This window comes from Salvelinus alpinus, chromosome 31 (assembly GCF_045679555.1).
Source record: "Salvelinus alpinus chromosome 31, SLU_Salpinus.1, whole genome shotgun sequence".
Taxonomy (NCBI): Eukaryota; Metazoa; Chordata; class Actinopteri; order Salmoniformes; family Salmonidae; genus Salvelinus; species Salvelinus alpinus.
The window spans coordinates 12,874,284-12,897,234 of NC_092116.1; the positions used below are offsets into that span (position 1 = coordinate 12,874,284).

At 40.2% G+C, this 22,951-nt stretch overlaps 1 protein-coding gene across 1 annotated transcript; it reads left to right on the plus strand.

Moving 5' to 3' along the window:
• Positions 1-9,717: 9,717 nt before the first annotated feature.
• On the plus strand, positions 9,718-22,343 carry LOC139561418 (5,6-dihydroxyindole-2-carboxylic acid oxidase-like). Its single transcript, XM_071378486.1, has 7 exons — positions 9,718-10,263; positions 12,673-12,995; positions 13,721-13,925; positions 17,638-17,805; positions 18,142-18,321; positions 19,228-19,374; positions 21,528-22,343. The coding sequence occupies exons 1-7, from the start codon at positions 9,909-9,911 to the stop codon at positions 21,716-21,718; spliced, it is 1,569 nt and encodes a 522-aa protein (XP_071234587.1). The 5' UTR covers positions 9,718-9,908; the 3' UTR covers positions 21,719-22,343.
• The last annotated feature ends 608 nt before the right edge of the window (positions 22,344-22,951 follow it).

The following is a 22,951-nucleotide window of genomic DNA, read 5'->3' on the forward strand; positions in this document are numbered from 1 at the left end:
TGAGAGCGGTGGTGAATTGGCCCCAGCCTACGTCCATGGTGCAGCTGCAACGTTTCCTAGGATTCTGCAACTTTTATCTTCACTTTATCCGGGGTTACAGCACCCTGGCTTCCCCCCTGTTGGCACTCACCTCTCCCAAGGTTTCGTTCATGTGGTCCCCAGCTGCTGACCGGGCGTTCCAGGATCTTCACCACAGCTCCCATCTTGGTTCATCCTGCAATATCTTCGCACCGCCAAGCGCCTCAATTCCAGGCAAGCTAGGTGGGCCCTGCTGGTCACCCGGTTCAACTTCTCCCTCTCATACCGGCCGGGATCCAAGAATGTTAAGCCGGATGCGCTGTCACACTGCTATAGCCCCACGGCTACAACCCCAGAACGCGAGACCATACTTCCCACCTCATGCCTGTCATTGGCACTCAGCTGGGAAATAGGGAAGCAGGGGGCCCAGATAACCGGATGTTCATTTCTGATGCGGTTCGCTCCTCGGTCCTGGAGTGGGCCCACTTCTCCAGGGTTGCCTGTCACCCGGGCTCCCTAGCCTTTGTGCGACAACGCTTCTGGTGGCCTACCTTGGTTCCTGATGTCTGTGCACAGAACAAGACTCCTCGGCATGCTCCGGCTGGTCTCCTTCAACCTTCAAACAAAATCTTAGGTAGTGATGGGCAATTAACTTAAATAACAACAGAGAAAATATAAGTGAAATTAAAATGTAATTTAAAAAAAAACACCTACCAATCTGAAAGGGCACTTTTCTCTTAGGAGGGTAAGCGCTCAGGTACCCTTAGACCTATCTGTACGCGTGCCTGTTGTAACGGGTGTCGTCGTCTGAAGAGGAAGAATCGGACCAAAGCGCAGCGTGGTAAGTGTTCATGACTTTTATTTAAACTGAACACTAGAACAAAATAACAAAGTGCAAAACGAAACCGAAACAGTCCTGTCAGGTGCAGAAAACACTAAACAGAAAATAACTACCCACAAAACACAGGTGGGAAAATGCTACCTAAGTATGGTTCCCAATCAGAGACAACGATAGACAGCTGTCCCTGATTGAGAACCATACCCAGCCAAAACAAAGAAATACAACACATAGAAAAATGAACATAGAATGCCCACCCAAATCACACCCTGACCAAACCAAAATAGAGACATAAAAAGCTCTCTCAGGTCAGGGCGTGACACCTGTTTAAATTATAAAAGTAAAGGACTGTAATTAATCTATGTAATTCACTATTTCCCTTAATAGTAACCTGTGATTTTACAACCCCTAAGGAATGTATGTTCATATGTATTTCATAAGAATGGGATAACATCTTGGTTATCCTTACAACCCAATTAAGAAACATTACACTGCCTGGTATTATGGCCCCAACAATGTGAAATGCATGTGACTGGTTTGAATCTTTTCCCTTCCACTATGTGTGTTGGCAGCCAGATGAGAAAGCTGGCAGGTTCTTTCTTGTAGGCCTACATGAAGGCTGATTTGTAAGATCAATAAATTGAAGTGATACTGGGAAGGGCAGTGTGCAAGTTTCTCTTTTCATTTAAGATATCATCAAATTATTCCCAACACATATACAATATAGATTCTTAATTAACTTTTTCCATTGGCAAACAATTCAACTCCAATAGTATAGATAATATTAGAAGTAAATCAAGGACTTGTTATTTTTATTTGTTATTTTCTGCCCCTAAATGTACTTGTTAATCAGTTCTACTTTAGCTATATTGGAAAAATGGCAGGCTTTCTTTTGTAGGCCTACATGAAGAAAAGTATGTGGCAGATTCCTAATTAATCTTTTCCATTGGCACACAATCTAACTCAGATCTTACAGAGAATTAGAAGTAAATTGAGGACTTATTTTTTCTTTCCCTAAAATGTACATGTTTGATTATTTCTACTTCCTTTATACACTTGGCAGCCTACAACCTTCTGCCTTTCAAAATGAGGTGGCTCTCTATACCTTTGTAACTGTTAAGAATTTTTAAGGAATGTTGGCTTTCTGTCAAGTTATTTCCAAAAGTGCTGTCTGTGCTTTGAAGTGGGAAACAAACATATGGTAATTGAAAGCTAAGAACCTGCCATTGAACTTTTTTTTCAAAGCACTCATCTGATGTTTTTGCCCATCTCTCAAACCGTAGCACCGAGAAAATGGCCGTTCTCTAATTAGGAGTTCACCCTCCTGAGGACGTCGATATCGTGCATGTCCTAGTTATTGGGAAATAATGACTACTAATTAGTGCAACTGAACAACTATTGTCTGTATTCGGAGATGCCCTCAGAATAACCCACTGCCAAGCAAATAGTATCCCCATTGGGCACACACTGGTTGAATCAACGTTGTTTCCACGTCATTTCAATTGGTAATGTGGGATTTATGAAGTTGCGCTTGCTGTGACGTTGAATGCTCTAAAGGAAACTTTAATTATCTGCCTTGCAGGTTATGTTTTGGCCTTTTGTGATTCATTTATTGTGGTGTTGCATTAGGTTAATATCAAACTAAATTCTGCTGTTTTGCAATGTGTTCAAAATTCATGGAACCCCACAGAGCTTGAAAGGGGAATGACTGATCAGATGACGATGTAGTCCCAACTAAAAGATCATTAACAATACTTAAATGCCACCTGTCATTTGAAACCATCAGCTGAGGGTTTGGATAAAAAGGTCCTACAGCATATGCTCTCCATTCCTAGAGGTGAAAGTAAAGCTGTGGTCTGTAAGAGATATACCACTTTCTCACTATACCATGCTGCCAACATCACAAAGGCCTCCAAGGGTTCTTGGCTCACACGAGGAGGGAAGGATTGGAACGAGGGAGGAAAGGGGGTAGGGTGGTGTAAAGTACACTGTAAAAAAAAAATCCTGTAAAATTCTGGCAGCACGGTGCCAGAAATAAGACGGTAAAACTGCAGACAAAATGTACATAAATAATCTGTATAAAAACAATGATTTTACGACATTAACTCCTATTTTATCCTGGAATCCTTTTTTGTTGCTGCTGGCATTGGTTGTGAAAATGAATTGGCCAGCTAAAAACCATAAAGAACTCCTTAATTGATGACAAAATATAGCTAGAACACAGATTATAATCATAATATTACAAAAAAACTACTCTCAATTTAACTGTTATCAGTTGTGAAAATAGAGAATCCGACAGCTTAAACCCAGAAATGACTCCTGAATTGATGCCAAAATATAGCTAGAACACAGATAATTTATCACGTTTCAGGTAAGACCTAGATGCAGACAACATCAAAGTAACAACAGTTTATTAAACGAACAGGGGCAGGCAACATGCAGGTCAAGGGCAGGCAGAGGTTAGTAATCCAGATAGGTAGGGCAAAGGTACAGGACGGCAGGCAGGCAAAGGTCAATAATTTAGAAAGGTGGGGCAAAGGCACAGGACAGCAGGCAGGCAGAATGGTCAACACCGGGACAACAGGAACAATCAAGACAGGAGCATACGGAAAAGAAAAAGAAAGCATACGGCTTGCTGAAACAAAACGAATTGGCAACAGACAGAGAACACAGGTATAGGGGATAATGGGGAAGATGGGCAACAGCTGGAGGGGGGTGGAGACAATCACAAAGACAGGTGAAACAGATCAGGGTGTGACATGATTGTCATAATATTACAAAAACCTACTCTCAATATAACTGGTATCAGTTGTGAAAATAGAGAATTGGTCAGCTAAAAAACTGAAATAATTCCTTAATTGATGCCAGAGTTACACAAAAACACAGATAATTGTCATATTACAAAACCTTACACTTGATCTAACTGGCATCAGTTGTGAAACTAGAGAATTGTTAAGTGAAAAACAGACATTACTCCTTAATTGATGCCAAATTATAGCTAGAACACAGATAATTGTCATTATATTACAAAAACTACTCTCAATTCAACTGGTATCAGTTGTGAAAATAGATCATTGTTCAGCTAAAAAACAGACACAACTCCTTAATTGTTGACAAAATAAAGCTAGAAAACAGATAATTATAATATTACAAAAACCTACTCTCATTGTAACTATTATTGGTTGTGAAAATAAAGTATTCTCCAGCAAAAAAACAAACTAAGACATTACACAGGGATTTCCTTATATATTTTTACAAGATTTATTACGTTTAAGTTATTCAATACACGTTCAAACCTTAACCTGTGCGTGCAGTGGCATGGCAGAAAGGTAAAGGGGTAGACAGAGAGGGATGGGAGGGGTGTGTTAAGAAGAGGGGTATCAGGTAATCTCAGTGTACAAACATTTCTGGAACTATACACTTGATAGTTACGGTGTCAAACATAGGAAATTCAATTAAAGCATTTATTTTTTTATTTTATTTTTTTACATATCAGTATTTTCACATTTTGGTTATAAAATTTAGGTCAAGTTATTATTCTGTCATCCTAACCCACAACTATTTGGTGGAGATGTGTGTAGGACAAGGTATATCGATCCTAGTGCAAAAACATTTCTTGAACTCAAACTTTACATATACCGTGTCAAACATTCACTTAAAAGCAACTTACAACATGCTAATGTAAAAACATTCAGTTCTAACATTTTGGCCAAGTGTTTACCATCTGCCTGTTTCTTGACTGCGTGCTGCAGTCGATGGATTTAAGTGCCTGTATGTGTGCGTGCGCAAGGCTACTCCCTCCATTCATAGTCTGCAATGTTTGAGATCAGAAAAATAACTTTTGGATTGATTGGATGCTGCTTTCTTGAGTTCTTCTCCACTTTGGACCCCTTATCTGGGTTGATCTTGAATAGGCACCTGCGTTGGACAAAATAACATAAATAATGTCATTCTATACTAGTGTGGCCGCCATTTTTAATCACTAGTAGTGGTCCTCTACCCCTTCAGATACAATAATTTGATTTGTTGACTAACAAAAATGTACCTGCAAAAATCTATTTATCTAGTTTGAGAGTTAGCTGCGTTCCATTGCATTTCTAAAAACGAAGGAATTCTCCGGTTGGAACATTATTGAAGATTTATGTTAAAAACATCCTAAAGATTGATTCTATATCGTTTGACATGTTTCCACGAACTGTAATGAAACTTTTTGACTTTCCGTCTGGACCTAGTGCTCGCGCCTCATGAATTTGGATTTGTGAACTAAACGCGCCAACAAAAAGGAGGTATTTGGACATAAATGATGGACTTTATCGAACAAAACAAACATTTATTGTGGAACTGGGATTCCTGGGAGTGCATTCTGATGAAGATCATCAAAGGTAAGTGAATATTTATAATGCTATTTCTGACTTCTGTTGACACCACAACATGGCGGGTTTTGGTCTCTGAGCGCTGTACTCAGATTATTGCATGGTGTGCTTTTTCCGTAAAGCTTTTTTGAAATCTGACACAGCTGTTGCATTAAGGAGAAGTTTATCTATAATTCCATGCATAACACTTGTATCCTTTATCAATGTTTATTATAAGTATTTCTGTAAATTGATGTGGCTCTCTGCAAAATCACCGGATGTTTTGGAAGCAAAACATTACTGAACATAACGCGCCAATGTAAACTGAGATTTTTGGATATAAATATGAATTTTATCGAACAAAACATACATGTATTACGTAACATGAAGTCCTATGAGTGTCATCTGATGAAGATCATCAAAGGTTAGTGATTAATTTTATCTCTATTTCTGCTTTTTGTGACTCCTCTCTTTGGCTGGAAAAATTGCTGTTTTTCTGTGACTAGGTGCAGACCTAACATAATTGCATGGTATGCTTTCGTCGTAAAGCCTTTTTGAAATCGGACACTGTGGTGGGATTAACAACAAGTTTATCTTTAAAATGGTGTAAAATACTTGTATGTTTGAGGAATTTTAATTATGAGATTTCTGTTGTTTGAATTTGGCGCCCTGCACTTTCACTGGCTGTTGTCATATTGATCCCGTTAACGGGGTCTCAGCCATAAGAAGTTATAGTAACAGTGGAACGACAATGTTTTTTCACCAGAAAGTATATTGGGTGCATAGAAAGTGTATCCTGAAATGCTACATTTCTATTGGCCAACATGGGACTGGTGTGGTTCTGTTTTGAAATTGAAAGTTATAGTTAACAGTAAGGCATCCTAGATGACAACACCAGACCAGAGTTAGTTTTAACAAGTAAACGGACCTTAAATCGTGTCACATTGTGATACAGCAGACTCTCTATGATGATGACGCATATGACATTTAAAAGCATTATATTTTGTCAACTGAGATTTGCAGCTAAGCATGCAGCATACATAATGGCCATTTGCTTCATGTCGGTGTAATGATTGATGATCCACATAACCTTCTAACGTGTTAACAGTGAGGCCACAGGAACGACATGCCAATTATTTGGAAAGACCTGACATGTTCCCAATTTCTCTATACTTAACTTAAACTCACCCCATTCCGCACAAATGTGAGCAACCGCAACATTCAAACGAGGCTACAAAGAAAACTAATGGGACTGTAGCGACTGTGTGGCTTCAAAATTGGGGGTGTGAACTAGGTTTCTATTCAAGCGTTGATCGACATGGTAATGGCTCTATAGTATTGGAGAAAAGTTGAAAAAACTGACCCTCCGTTACATCGTGACGTGTCATGCCGTAACGTACAGCACGCATAAAGCAACTATTTCTGTCTTACAATCTCTCTCCACCAGGTGTAGCACTTCTCTCATTGTTTAAAAACAAGAAATGGAAAGTGACGGGGTAAGGGGGGATACCTAGTCATTTTTTGCGTCATCATTGCATGCGATCATCATTCTCAAAGCCACTGATTACTTCTAAGATCACTTTAGCACCGCCCTAAAAACCCGATTCAAATTCGACACAAACCTTCAAATAGGTATGTAATGACACATTATATAAACTCTTTATAGTGTTTTATTTACATTTTAGAGGCGATAAGGTGATAAGTTGGACAGATCGAGTGAAAAAAAGCAATTTTCCCACACAACATCTGTCCTTCTCACTATCACGCATTAGTTTCGCTTCCCCACCCGCCATTTTTAAAAAGACCCGACGGAGTTCATTGCCTTCTTGAATCATGCAGAAACGGGCAGCGTGGGGGTCATGTAATTGATTCTGTTGGAAAGGGGAGAAATTATGCTTTACAATGGTATTGACATTACAGTTGATCTGGAAGTATAACGTTAATGGGGCACTAAAATAAGGTCAATTGTACGGTCAGATGTACAAAAGTGAGTGAGTTTACGTTACTTTTAACAAAGAAAAAAAGTCCCTTGTAGATTTTAATCTTGGTTCCAATTAACTACTGAAGTGTATCGTTCTGATTTGCTTGATTAATGACAATGGACTTCAAAAGGGGACAACAGCGATTATTTATTTGTACTTCCATGCTAAACTATTCAGTTTGCTAAACTAAACTAGCTATGAATATTACTTCAGTTTGAAGATTGCAGGGAATTTCCTCAATTCCAATTCAAGTAGTTAACTGTTGAAGGAGAAAGAGAGAGAAAATATATGTTTTCAGGTGGGATTGGTTTACAGCAAACTACCTAGATAGCAAGTTAGCGCACTAGCTAGGTTATGAAATGCAGCTAGCAATCTAACTAAATAGCTGAATGTCAATGCTTCAAAATTCATAAATAATAAATCTTTAACTGTCAACATATGTTACAAAAAACGGTTGCTTATCATAGCTGGCTTGCTGCTAGCTAGCCATGGTCTGGTTGGTAACTCTAGCCCGGGTATTAGCTAGCTATCTTGCTCACGAGCTGCCAAACACAAACTCCACGATATTAACTAGCAAATACAACACAAAGTTAACGAACTGCACATCTAGCAATTTCGTCAACTATTTAAAACTTTATGTTAAACAATCGTTTGGTGGTAATGCTCACCTTTTGCCTGCTGCATACAATTGGCGACAGTTGTGTGCGCGGGCGTTTGAATGACGCCTCCGATGTGTTTCTGATTCGTTGTCAAATGGTTTCTAACGGAAATGGTTAAATGCAATGTGGAATATTGACAAGTCTTTAATTACACTAACCTTTTAAATAGTTCCGAAGAGTGATGTAGAGGATGGTGACTTGACCATAACTTCACAGTCTATGTTTGTAATAGAGTGATCAACATTTGTAACATGACAGACAATATCATTCTTTTTACATTATCTTTCATAGCTTTATGCATTTTTTTATCCTTAAAAAACTGTACTTGACAATTCATAAATAGTAAATGAACTGGCTTAATCGGTTAAATAACAGTCAGTATCTGTTAAATTATATGCATTCACTTTCATTGAGGTATTGTAAATACTCATCATTTTACAGTTAATGTTTGTAATGTAGTGATCAATATCAGTATAATCACAGACGACAGCATTCTTTTTACATTCTCTTGCATAGGTTTATACTGTTTATAAACATCAGAAATTTTTACTATAATTATCTACATTTAGAATGTAAAACTAAAGGTAAAATCCATAAAACAATGGTAAATGTAGTTGTTTCTTTATAATGCATATTACTGTATTTCTACAGCTTATTATTGCGAAAAGGGGATGCATGTCTGTAAAAATACAGGAAGTTTAATGTATTTCGCATTTACTGACATTTCCTATTATTCTACTCGACGAAAGTTAAATATAAGTTTATCCCTGTCATTTCACAGTATTCTACCATTATTCATAAACACAGAAAAAACATGTACAAATTAACAGTTAAGTATTTTTTTTAACATATTTTTAACTGTGTAGGTAGGGAGGAAGGGATGTTGCGTGAGAAGTCAAAAGACTTTGGTAGCATGTTCACATTCTAACATGAACTCATGAACCTGTGTAAACAATTAGGAATTATCTAAAGGAGAGGCCATTCATTGCATACCTTGTATTACCTTTAACTTTGTATAAAAAGTTTTATCTGTGCAAATAAATAAACAAACTGAACTGATGACACTAGGTGTTATGATACAGATGTGTGACAGTAAGCGATACATCACAATTGACAACTGTTATTTTTTTAGAAAATTACTAATATTATGATTATATCGTAATGATATTAATACTATTTCAATGATAGTCAGACCTAGGTGGGCTATCTCTTAGAAAATAACATGAAGATGAGTGGGTCTTATTAGTGGTAAGATCCACATAAATATATGCAGGCATAATAACATGTACATGTGGTTCCATTTTATTCTAAGTGACACTTAACCAAGTAGCAGGCAACAGTTTTATTGCAGTGTACTTTATCACTTCATAAAGTGGCAGGCCTAGGATACCATTAGAGACCACCTGCCATACCAATTTGTGGATTTCAATGAACCCGTCAGGAAAATACTATTTTGGCCATGTAAATTTAAGTGTACTGTAATACCTTTTGACAAAATGTGGTGAAATTGGTCTAGAAGTTCATGAACATGAATTGATGTGGTGAAAACTGGAGGACAGCATTAACTCAATAGCTTGCACAGGTGACATAAGTGCTTAAATTCTGTTTTAGGCCTATGTTATGTACATGTTATGTACTTTCTAACCATGTTAAATCACATTCTTCTCAAATATCCTGAGAATATCCTTCTCAGAATGTTGGTGTGTCTCATCGTAGTGTGCATGACTGCCTAGTAGTAAAATAGTGTGCATGACTGCCTAGCCTCTATCCCTATCAATCCCTTAGGAAATGTGATGTGATCACGAGGGGATCAGAAATCCTGGCATCCAGTCATGCGCTAATGTGGTATTTAAAGGCTAGAGGTTTATTTGGATGGTGTGTGGGCAATTAGTTGCCTACAAGAGGACACAAGTGCGCACTGAAAATCAACTATGAAGTGATGTGGTTTCGAGTAAGGTACTGACTTCTATTAGAGTGTGATTGAATAAAGAGAATTCGTCGATCCACTGTTCCATTTAGCTAACTTTCTGGTGTGCGTCTTTTTACCTATTCATTGCCTATGTGGAAGTACGGTTTGTTGGTGCTTTTCGGCGCCCTGTTTGTGCGCGGGCAGTTTCCGAGGGAATGTGTGACTCTGGAGGGACTTCGGAGTGGCCAGTGTTGTCCATCCCCGTTTGGGGTCGCGAATGACGCCTGCGGGTCCGGCACAGGACGTGGACAGTGTATTTCGATAGCGGTAGACGCAAGTCCACACGGCCCCCAGTACCCCCACGATGGACGGGATGACCGTGAACGTTGGCCCATCCGCTACTTCAACCGAACCTGCCAGTGCAACGGGAATTTCACCGGTTATGATTGTGGCCGTTGTATGCATGGATTAGCTGGGTTAAACTGTGACCAACCCGTCGCTGTCGGTACGTTTTTTTATCCCACTTTAAAACAAATAATCAAATGTTGCAATTTCCAGTATAAAGCGATTTGATGTTTTTACGCAATCGAAACAGCATAGGTCATCTCAATTATGTGTCTCATTTAAGTGGAGTGGTAAATCTCACACTTAAACCAATTTAATTGAAATCACCAGTCCACATATCTGTTGAATAAAATAAGATATGGTGTAAAGTCCTTAAGTATAAATACTTGAAAGTACTACTTAAGTAGTTTTGGGGGTTATCTGTACTTTACCTTACTAATTATATTTTTGACTACTTTTACTTTAACCTCACTACATTCTTAAAGAAAATAATGTACTTTTTACTCCATACATTTTCCCTGACAGCCAAAAGAACTCGTTACATGTTGAATGCTTAGCAGGACAGGAAAATTGTCTAATTCACACACTTATCAAGATATCATCCCTGGTCATCCCTACTGCCTCTGATCTGACAGACCCACTAAACACATGCTTCTTTTGAAAATTATGTCTGAGTGTTGGAGTGTGCTCCTGGCTATCCGTAAATAAATAAAAAATGGTGCCGTCTGATTTGCTTACTATAAGGAATTTGAAACAGTTCGAATCTCATCACGGACAACTTTAGCATTTTAGCTAATTATCAAGTTTACAACTACTTACTACTTTTTAGCTACTTTGGAACTACTTAGCATGTTAGCTAACCCATCCCCCAAAATTAACCCCTTTAACCTAACTCCGACCCCTAACCTTAACCCCTAACCAGGGTGGAAAAATAACAAATGAGCATGCTTTTTAATGTTTTTAAAACAAGAAATCTATTAGTAGTAAGAAGTAATGTCTTTCAACCAATGTATGTTAAAATAAATAATTTAGATACAATAGTAAAAAGTAAAACAGGTAAACAGTTCTACAAATGAACATCAAGAATAAACAAAGTGCCTGCCCTGCCACAAAATGCTGAGTGATACGGCTTCTTTATTAGTATTAGTTCAGTGCTTTAACGCAGATTTTTTTTTTAAGGACTATGTATATAAGTTGATATTTAGGAGCACAAAAATAAATGTAGGTCCACAATACAATTATTTGAGTGTTTTAACGATAAGAAATGACAAAACTGTAATAAAACGTTTTTGGAATGTTCCATGTTCAATCAAGCACAATTTACCCCCAAATATTTGAGTCATTAGGTTTGATAAAAATGTTCCACTACCCCTTTAAGGGGTGGCCATTACCATGGTAACGGCACTCCCTGTCTAGAGCAGACAGTTGCCGCAAACTCAAAACTAATATTGAAAAACAATCTAGTGTTTGAACAAAACAATGTAACTAGCCAAGAAACAGGAGGACAAAGTCACACTTTAGTAGCCTTTCAGGTCAATTCGACCAACTTCTACATTGGGTTGAAAAAAACTGTTCCCAAATGCTGTGTGTGATCACACGCCAACGTGGCTGGTGAAATAGACATTCTTACCCGCTAATAACAAAATCTATTTCTATCTAATTTGGCGGGTGATGGGTATTAATGTCCCGCCATGCCATTAATTTCCCGCCCTGCCACTAACCCCTAGCCAAGCTAACGTTAGCCACCTAGCTAACATAGCCACAACAAATTGGAATTGGAAACATATAATATGTATATATAGCAAATTCATAACATATTGTCCGAATTGTAATTCGTAACACATTGTAACGACCCTGGGTTTATAACCGCGGAAATCGATTCTGCCGCACGAGCATGCTTTTGCGGCACAGTCGATAGCGCGCTAGAAGGTCGAGGGTTCGAGACCTGCTCCCTGCTGTTTCATTACAATATTATATTAATTGTAATTCGTAACATATCATATGATGATGGAAATACACAAATTAATATTATACCAAATGTAACATATCACACTAATTTGCATCCCAGATTGTCGTTTACTATGTTATGTCTACCCCTGAGTGAAGGTTGACTTTATGCACTGACACTCAACTGGATGAAAGCCACATTTCTATACAGACTATGGAAAGCATACAATCTTTTTTTTTTTGAAAGGACACGAATGTCGTTACATATAGCTGCATTTTATGTTTGACATAATTACCTTTTTGCCTCATATTCAGGCAATGGTGTATGCGTAAAGATGAACGGTGACTGCGGATAGGCATTTCTACACAGACTATGGAAAGCATACAATCTTTTTTTGTTGTTGAAAGGACACGAATGTCGTTACATATAGCTGCATTTTATGTTTGACATAATTACCTTTTTGCCTCATATTCAGGCAATGGTGTATGCGTAAAGATGAACGGTGACTGCGGATAGGCTACATGCCCAATAATTTCTTAACTTCTTTCCACAAAAGAATGTGCTCATTAACGCATGAATGACTAAGAAAATCAAATGTTATTTTTCTCTTTAATTCTTCAGTCCGGAGAAACGTGATGCAGCTAAGTGCGGATCAGAAGCGAGCTTTCGTGACCGCACTTGACCAGTCCAAGCGCACCGTGCATCCGGACATTGTGATAGCTACGCGGCGATACCAGGATGTCTTCGGACCCGATGGAAACACCCCGCAGTTTGAGAACATCACCATCTACAATTACTTTGTGTGGACCCACTACTATTCGGTCAGCAAGACCTTCTTGGGGGCCGGCCAGCCGAGCTTTGGCGGAGTCGACTTCTCTCACGAAGGTCCCGGTTTTGTGACCTGGCACAGGTTTCACCTGCTCCAACTTGAGCGCGACATGCAGGTGAGATGGGGGTACCAGCAATTACAGCATGTCCCTGCATGTAATATGAACTGAAATAGTCAATAATAATGCAAATAACTACTTTTTTAGTGTGCCTACTATTCAATTGGATATCACAATATAATAGTCCATTATCTAATGGTATTATGGATTTTCACCACCAGCAAAATCCATTTTAATCTATAGGCTGGGCCTATTTATTACCCATCAATAGTCATTTCACTTTCCCTATTGTTTGCTTGAATTAGTGCCGCATTAAGGGTGAGGATATCTTTAGAGATGAAGCAATGTTGTACCATAATCAAGCAAGCTTTGCAGAAAATGTGCTTAAGCGTTTACTAGTCTGAGCCTAGATTTCCCATCTAATAGGGCACAAAAGAGCATCTGTTGCCCAAGTTATTTCTTGAATTATGCGTTACTAATTGGCATTACTGACAAAGACTGTTTATTGTTTTGAAAGATCTTCATCTTGGATGTCCGTAGGCCAGCTATATTAGGCCTCAGCAATAAAGACAAATCATTATTTCATACAATAGAAAAAGTTGAATCAGGTGTAGCTATGTTGTATGTTGCTGGATTAAAATAATGCAGGCACTATATACTTCTCCAAGACCATTTGTAACAATTTTATTTGCAGTTCATTATTGTGGTTTCTAATTGCACAAACTAATTATTGTAATTGTGTGCCCTTTATGTAATTCATTCTAACCCTACTCTCAATTTAGGATATGCTGCAAGACCCTTCATTTGCCCTGCCCTACTGGAACTTTGCCATTGGTGGAAGCACCTGTGACATCTGCACAGATGACTTATTGGGAGCGAGGAGCAACCTCAATATGAATTCCATCAGCACCAACTCCATCTTCTCCAACTGGAGGGTGATCTGTGAGAGTGTGGAGGACTATGACACACTGGGAACCATCTGCAACAGTAAGCATTCAGTAGTGCGCTTATATCCTTCCAAATTTTAAAGATAACACCCTATATGGTGGGTAGAAGTTGCCTGTAGGCACAGATCTAGGATCAGCTCACCCTCCTCAAATGTTAAAATGTGTAAAAGTCATTGAAATGATAGAAACATGCTCACAGGGACACCTCAGTGTCACCATTCCATATTATGATACCTGTTGATTACTATCATTGCTTACGCCCGGTTCACTATTCATACTTTGGTGCTATTGGCGCAACACCTTGTCTGACAACGAGACAAAAATGGTGCCGTACTGGATGGCCGCCGTTTGGCAAGCTCCGACCCAATTGAGCTATTTTGTGATTATTGTGTAGTATATTTTTACTTTATTTTCCGATCGAGGATTTGCTACCAACAGGAATCTCGAAACTGCAATATTATTTGCTTTTCGGAAACATGGCTGTCGGACAAGATACCCCCCATGGCTATCCAACTCGAATGATTCTCCATTCACCTGGCGGACAGGACAGTGGAGTCGGGGAAATTGAGGGGGGGAAGGGTTTGCCTCTATATCAACACCAACTGGTGTGCTAACTCCAGCGCGGTGGAAGTCTCAATTCTCTTTTCACCCATCTTGGAATACCTGATGGTCAAATGCCGACTATTCTACCTCCCAAGGGAGTTTTCAGCTATTTTTGTGACTGTTGTTTACATTCCACCTCAGGACAAGAAAAATAACAAGCTGGAATTTAACGAACTGTACAAAGCAAGAAAAAAGCAAGAAAACCTTTTCTGGTTGCCAGCGATTTTAGTTCCCCATCACTAAGACACGTGATTCCCAACTTCCATCAACACTTCTCCAACACCACTAGGGGTGATAAAGACCACTGTTATTATACCCACAAGCAAGCATACAAGGCCCTCCCTTGTCCGCCATTCGGAAAATCAGATCATGACTCCATACTCCTGCTTCCTGTTTACAAGCAAAGACTCAAACAGGAAGTACGCGTAACTCGCTCCGTTGAGAAATGGTCACCAGAATCAGAGATTAAGCTACATGACTGCTTTGCTAGCGCTGATTGGAATAGGTTTCAAGACTCCGCCGATAACATTGACGAGCTAACCACCTTTATCACTGGCTTCATTAGGAAATGCATCATCGACATTGTCCCCATGGTGAGGGTTTGCTGCTTCCCCAATCAAAAGCCCTGGATTAACACCAAGGATGGAGCTAAACTAAAGGACATGGCTACCGCACACAGAGCTATTGTAGACAACCCTGAGGCTATGGCTGAGGACATGAACAAGTACAAGAAGTCTCGCTATGACTGCCACAGAGTCATCAAATGAGCAACAGGACAAAATATGAATAAGGTGGAATCATATTACACAGGCATGTGGCAGGGGCTACAGTCCATTACAGATTACAAAGGAAGACCTAACTGTGATCTGCACGACGATGCTTCTCTACCAGACAAACTCCTTTTTTGCACGCTTTGACAACAACAACACTGTGCCGGGTGTGAGGGCTGTGACCGACCCAGAGGATTGGGTGATCTCGCTCTCCAAGGCCGATGTGAGTAAGGTCTTTAATAAGGTCAACACTCGCAAGGCCGTGGGGCCCAACGTTATTCCAGGGCGTGTTCGCAGAACAGCTGGCAGGCATATTCACTGTAATTTTCAACTTCTCCTTGTCTCAGTCTGTAATCCCCACATGTTTTAAGATGACCACCATCATTCCTATCCCCAAGAACTCTAAGGCTTCATGCCACAATGACTACTGCCCTGTAGCCCCCACTTCTGTAATCATGAAGTGCTTTGAGAGGCTGATTATAGCATACATTAACTCCACCATCCCAGACACCCTAGACCCACTCCAATTTCCATTCCACCCCAACAGATCCATAGATGACGCAATCTCAATTGCTCTCCACCCTCCCCTGCCCCACCCACCCAGATAAGAGGAATACCTACAGTATGTGAGAATATTGTTCATTGACTACAGCTCAGTGTTCAACACCATTGTCCCCGCCAAGCTCGTCACCAAGCTTAGGACTCTGGGTCTGAACACCTCTTTCTGCAACTGGATGCTGGACTTCCTGACAGGCCGACCCCAGGTGGTGAGGGTAGGCAACATCACCTCCGCCACGCTGTACTCCCTGTTCACCGCCATGCTGTACTCCCTGTTCACCCACGACTGCATCAAGTATGCTGACAACACAATTGTTTGAAAGGCCTGACCACCGGCGACGATGAGTCAGCCTACAGGGAGGAGGTCAGAGACCTGGCAGTGTGGTGCCAGAACAACAACCTCTCTCAACATCAGTAAGACCAAGGAGCTGATCGTGGACTACCGGAAACGGGTACATCGACGGGTCTGCAGTGGACCAGGTCGAGAGCTTCAAGTTCCTCGGTATCCAAATCACTAAAGACTTAAAATGGTCCAAACACACTCGCCTCGAAAAAGTTTGGCAAGGACCCTCAAATCCTCAAAGTGTTCTACAACTGTACCATTGAGAGAATCTTGACTGGCTGCATCACTGCCTGGTATGGCAATAGCACCACCCTCAATCGAATGGCGCTGCAGTACAGTACATCATTGGGGCCGAGCTCCCTGACATCCAGGACATCTATATCAGGCGGTGTGGAAGGAAGGCCCGGAAAATCGTTAAAGACTCCAACCACCCAAGCCAAAGACTATTCTCTCTGCTTACACACTGCAACGGTACCGGTGCATCAAGTCTGACACAAACTGGCTCTTGAACAGCTTCTATCAGCTTCTATCCCCAAGCAATAAGACTGATAAATAGCTAACAAAATAGCAACACAGGCTATCTGAGTAAACCTTGTATCTTTATTAACTTTTATTTACATTTTTGCACTGTCTCTATGCATACTCACAGAGCCCTACACACTCTCACACACACACACACACACACACACACACACACACACACACACACACACACACACACACACACACACACACACACACACACACACACACACACACACACACACACACACACACACACACACACACACACACACAGTCACTCACTCACTCCATCATCTGCTCACTCACACATAATATTAACATACATTTATACTGACTCTACACACACACAACCACTCACATACAAGCTTCTGCTACTCTGCTTATCTTATATCCTGTTGCCTAGTCACCTTACACCTATACATATCTACCTCCATCACTCCAGTATCCCAGCACATTGTAAATATGGTACAGGAACTGTATATATTATGTTTACTTTCTTATTGTGTTCTTCATATTTCTTCTTATTACTTGTGTGTTCTTCCGAGTATTACATTGTTATTGATTATTGCATTGTTGGGTTTTGAGTTTTCAAGAAATGCATTTCACTGTACTTGTGAATGTGACAGTAAAACTTGAAACTAGGGTTTCAAAGCGGAGGGGGCCTTGGACCTTCTTCTCCATTAGGGTGATTACTGGAAGGAAGGTTGGAAGTAGAAAGAAAGGAAAGAAGGAAGAAAGAAAGAAAGAAAGAAAGAAAGAAAGAAAGAAAGAAAGAAAGAAAGAAAGAAAGGAAGGAAGAAAGAAAGAAAGAAAGAAAGGAGCATCTAAATAGTATTTAAACTGGGCCTGGGTGTGTCCTTTAGAACTTGCCAACTTCCCAAGCCTATTTACTATTGCCTCTATTAGCCCAGGTTACTGAGACCCCTCTTAACCCTCTCCCCTCTCCCCCCCAGACACTGAGACCACCCCCATCAGGAGGAACCCAGCAGGTAACGTGGCCCGCCCCATGGTGCAGCGTCTCCCTGAGCCCCAGGATGTTGCAGACTGCCTGCAGGTGAACACCTTTGACACCCCTCCCTACTACTCCACCTCCTCAGAGAGCTTCAGGAACACCATCGAGGGTGAGTGGGCATTGCTGGTCTACACCAATAGATGCAGTCATTCACATTGATGCACACAGATATCACAGACACCTACACATACTGTACAGATGCTTACACACACTGAACGTTGAGGGTTGTTGTGAATGCTGACATACACACACATGCAGGCACACACACACACAACCGTCTTAGCCAACAGAGAAAGAGACAAATCTGTCACTCCGTGAGCTTTAGATCTCCGGGAAGGTGTGATGTCACTGATGTACTCCACCCAAAATGCTATGGGCGAGTTTCACATCCATTAAGCATGATTCCGTGTATTTAAACCACAAACTACTTGTGTTGTGTGCGCAGGGTATAGCGCCCCCCAGGGAAACTACGACCCTGTGGTACGGAGCCTTCACAACCTGGCCCACCTGTTTCTGAATGGAACAGGCGGACAGACCCACCTCTCGCCTAACGACCCCATCTTCGTGCTGCTCCACACTTTCACCGATGCCATCTTTGACGAGTGGCTCAGGAGGCACGCCCCAGGTAATAGATCCCATCCTACTACTGATCTCATGTTCAAGACCTGATCATTGTCTTCCTGTGCTAGTATCTTTGTCTATGCTTGCTTGTCTTAAAATATGATGCTCTTCCATCCTTTTGCCAACTAATCTAGAAAATCTAGAAAACATTAAGAACACCTTCCTAATATTGAGTTGCAGCCCCCCCCCCCTTTTGACCTCAGAACAGCCTCAATTCGTCGGGGCATGGAGTCAACAATGTGTCGAAAGCATTCCACAATAATGCTGGCCCATGTTGACTCCAATGCTTCCCACAGTTGTGTCAAGTTGGCTGGATGTTCTTTGGGTGGTCGACCATTCTTGATACACACCGGAAACTGTTGAGCATGAAAACCCCAGCAGCTTTGCATTTCTTAACACAAACTGGTGCACCAGGCACCTACTACCATACCCTGTTCAAAGGCACTTAAATATTTTGTCTTGCCTATTCACCCTCTGAATGGCACACATACACAATCCATGCCTCAATTGTCTCAAGGCTTAAAAATCCTTCTTTAACCTGTCTCCTCCCCTTCATCTACACCGATTGAAGTTGATTTAACAAGTGACATCAATAAGGGATTATACCTTTCACCTGGATTCACCTGGTCAGTCTATGTCATAGAAAGAGCAGGATTTCCTAATGTTTTGTACACTCAGTGTATGTGTTTGTTGAATATGCTGTATTTTACAGGTTGCTTTTTACCTTGTAGTTACTTCTAAATTACATGGTAAAATTGTAATTACACATCAATTACATGATTACTTTGGAAACTAAGATTCATAATACACACACCACTATGCAACATTTGTTGAGCTCTGGGAGGCTTTTTTTTGTTGTACATCAGGGCCATATGTTCAGAAGCTGACTCTTAGCTGATACATTTTGCAGATTCTGCGGTCTATCCTTCAGAGAATGCCCCCATTGGTCACAACAGGGGGTACAACATGGTTCCCTTCTGGCCTCCAGTGACCAACGCTGAGATGTTTCTTACAGCCCCTGAGAACCTTGGCTACTCCTACGAGGCCGAATGGCCAGGTGTGTATTGTCAATATAACTACAGGCTGAATGGCCAGGTGTGTATTGTCAATATAACTACAGGCTGAATGGCCAGGTGTGTATTGTCAATATAACTACAGGCTGAATGGCCAGGTGTGTATTGTCAATATAACTACAGGCTGAATGGCCAGGTGTGTATTGCCAATATAACTACAGGCTGAATGGCCAGGTGTGTATTGTCAATATAACTACAGGCTGAATGGCCAGGTGTGTATTGTCAATATAAATACAGGCTGGATGGCCAGATGTGTATTGTCAATATAACTACAGGCTGAATGGCCAGGTGTGTATTGTCAATATAACTACAGGCTGAATGGCCAGGTGTGTATTGTCAATATAACTACAGGCTGAATGGCCAGGTGTGTATTGTCAATATAAATACAGGCTGGATGGCCAGATGTGTATTGTCAATATAAATTCATTATGGATATTTGTCTTATCTACTATGTATATAACAATGTGGTCCACATGTTAAACAGTACCAGTCAAAAGTTTGGACACAACTACTCATTCCAGGATTCTTCTTTATTTGTACTATTTTCTACATTGTAGAAAACATCAAAACTATCAAACAACACATATGGAATCATGTAGTAACCAAAAAAGTGTTAAACAATATTTTATATTTGAGATTCTTAAAAGTAGCCACCCTTTGCCTTGAGGACACATTGTTTTGTTAATGCGTTTGAGCCAATCAGTTGTGTTGCAATAAGGTATCGGTGGTATACAGAAGATAGTCCTATTTGGTAAAAGACTAAGTCCATATTATGACAAGAACAGGTCAAATTAGCAAAGAGAAACGACAGTCCATCATTACTTTAAGACATGAAGGTCAGTCAATGGGGAACATTTCAAGAACTTTGAAAGTTTCTTCATGTGCAGCCACAAAAACCATCAAGCGCTATGATGAAACTGGCTCTCATGAGGACTGCCACAGGAAAGGAAGACCCAGAGTTACCTCTGCTGCAGAGGATAAATTCATTAGCGTTACCAGCCTCAGAAATTGCAGCCCAAATACATGCTTCACAGAGTTCAAGGAACAGACACATCTCAACATCAACTTTTCAGAGGGGACTATGTGAATCAGGCCTTCAGGGTCGAATTGCTGCAAATAAACCACTACTAAAGGACACCAATAGGAAGAAGAGACTTGCTTGGGCCAAGAAAAGCGAGCAATGGACATTATACCGATGGAAATCTATCCTTTGGTCCAAATGGGATATTTTTGTTTCCAACCATCGTTTCTTTGTGAGACGCAGAGTAGGTGAACGGATGATCTCTGCATGTGTGGTTCCCAACTTGAAGCATGAAGGAAGAGGTGTGATGGTGTGGGGGTGCTTTGCTGGTGACACTGTGATTTATTTAGAATTCAAGGCACACTTAACCAGCATGGCTACCACAGCATTCTACGCGATACACCATCCCATCTGGTTTGTGCTTAGTGGGACAATCGTTTGTTTTTCAACAGGACAATGACCCAACACACCTCCAGGCTGTGTCAGGGCTATTTGATCAAGAAGGAGAGTGATGGAGTGCTGCATCAGATGACCTGGCCTCCACAATCACCCGACCTCAACCCAATTGAGATGGTTTGGGATGAGTTGGACCGCAGAGTGAAGGAAAAGCAGCCAAGAAGTGCTCAGCATATGTGGGAACTCTTTCAAAACTGTTGGAAAAGCATTCTAGGTGAAGCTGGTTGAGAGAATGCCAAGAATGTCTAAAGCTGTCATCAAGGCAAAGGGTGGCTACTTTGAAGAATCTAAAATCTAAAATATATTTTGATTTGTTTAACACTTTTTTGGTTACTACATGATTCCATTTGTGTTATTTCATAGTTTTGATGTCTTCACTATTATTCTACAATGTAGACAATAGTAAAAATAAAGAAAAACCCTTGAATGAGTAGGTGTGTCCAAACTTTTGACTGGTACTGTATATATATATACATATATATATATATATATTATTATATATATATATATATATATATTATTATTATTATTATTTTTCTTTTTTAACCACGGTTAGAGTCCATCTGTCTGTCTGTGTCTGTCTGTCTGTGACTCTTTGCGAGTGTCACATTCCATACAATTACAAATGTAACTGTTATAAATCTTGTCTCCTCACTATAGCTGCTCCTTTCACTTTGACCGAGATCATCACCATTGCCATGGTGGCGGCCCTGGTCATCGTGGCTGTAATCTTTGCTGCCACCACATGTGTTGTGCGCGCCCGCTCCTACAGCAAACTGGAGGGCCGCCAGCCCCTGCTGGGTGAACAGTACCAACGCTATGACGACGACAAAAGCCAATCCGTGGTCTGAGCTGAATGTGAAACTACAGGGTCATGCTCATTAGGGCACAACAGAAAATGTGTAGTCGTTCCCTGTTTTTGTCCGTTTTCTTTTGTTTATTGACTAATGAACTTGATCCAGGCTTAGCTGAGTGTCACATATTTCCATACTTTTGTATTGTTTGCAGTTATGTAATTAGATTACAAATTCATGTTTTTATCATTTCAAATTGAGTTTCGAATGTCGTATAATATGCGTCACAAACTGTATTCCGGGAGTGGCCTAATGTTGGCGATGGAGGGTGGCAGTGTGAGTAGAATTAGGTGCGTCAAAGCTGGTCGGGAACAAAAATCTGCACACAGCGGCCCGTCCTCTCATGGCCAAGTTTGACCACTACTGCTGTAGTCCATAAAATGGAATCTAATTGACTGTATCACTCATAATATGGAATCTAATTGACCCTGTCACTCATTCTACTATTAGTTACATTACAGAGTGCTTTGACCTGTATAACTATAGATTCTGAGTATAACAATGATTTTCTGTAAATGTGTAAACATATTTCATTTTATTTTAATCCTTTTGGTTCAAAATAGATTTTTTTAAATTCCATTGAAAACATGAGTTGATTAAAGAAAATAAAAGATTAAGAATTGTTCTTGTATTATTATAATTTCTGCAACACTTGTGGAGTGTAATGTCATAATTCATACATAAGCACTCTCCTTATATGTCATTTAAAGAATAGAAAAACAACAGGGTCATATCTAAAAAGTTGAATAGCCTACTTTTCCACTCTGGTGTAAGTAATGTCAATTTCCATGAATTGCCACAAGGTGGTAGAAGTGAAGTTGAATACAACGTGAACAGAGTAGTGCGGGAGAGGACAGTGTCAATCAAGGCAAAATGTGTTGCTTTGAATACATATATGATCATTAATTAGATTTTACATTAACATTTTAGTCAGTTAGCAAACGCTGTTATACAGAGTGACTTACAGTAGTGAGTGCATACATTTTGATACTTTTTTTCGTAGATCAAGCTTAGGTTAATTAGTTTGCTTTTAAAAGATAGCTTTTCAAATGTATTGATTTTGTTATGCTGTTATAATAAAACTGTAGCCTAATAACGATGTAGCCTACAAATATGCAAATAGGCTATAGGCCTAGGCTACACGACATTGGCTTGAATTAAAATACATTCAGCACGAAAGAACTCTGACTGTAACCTACTTTGCTAGCATAAAATGTAAATTTAGTCGTT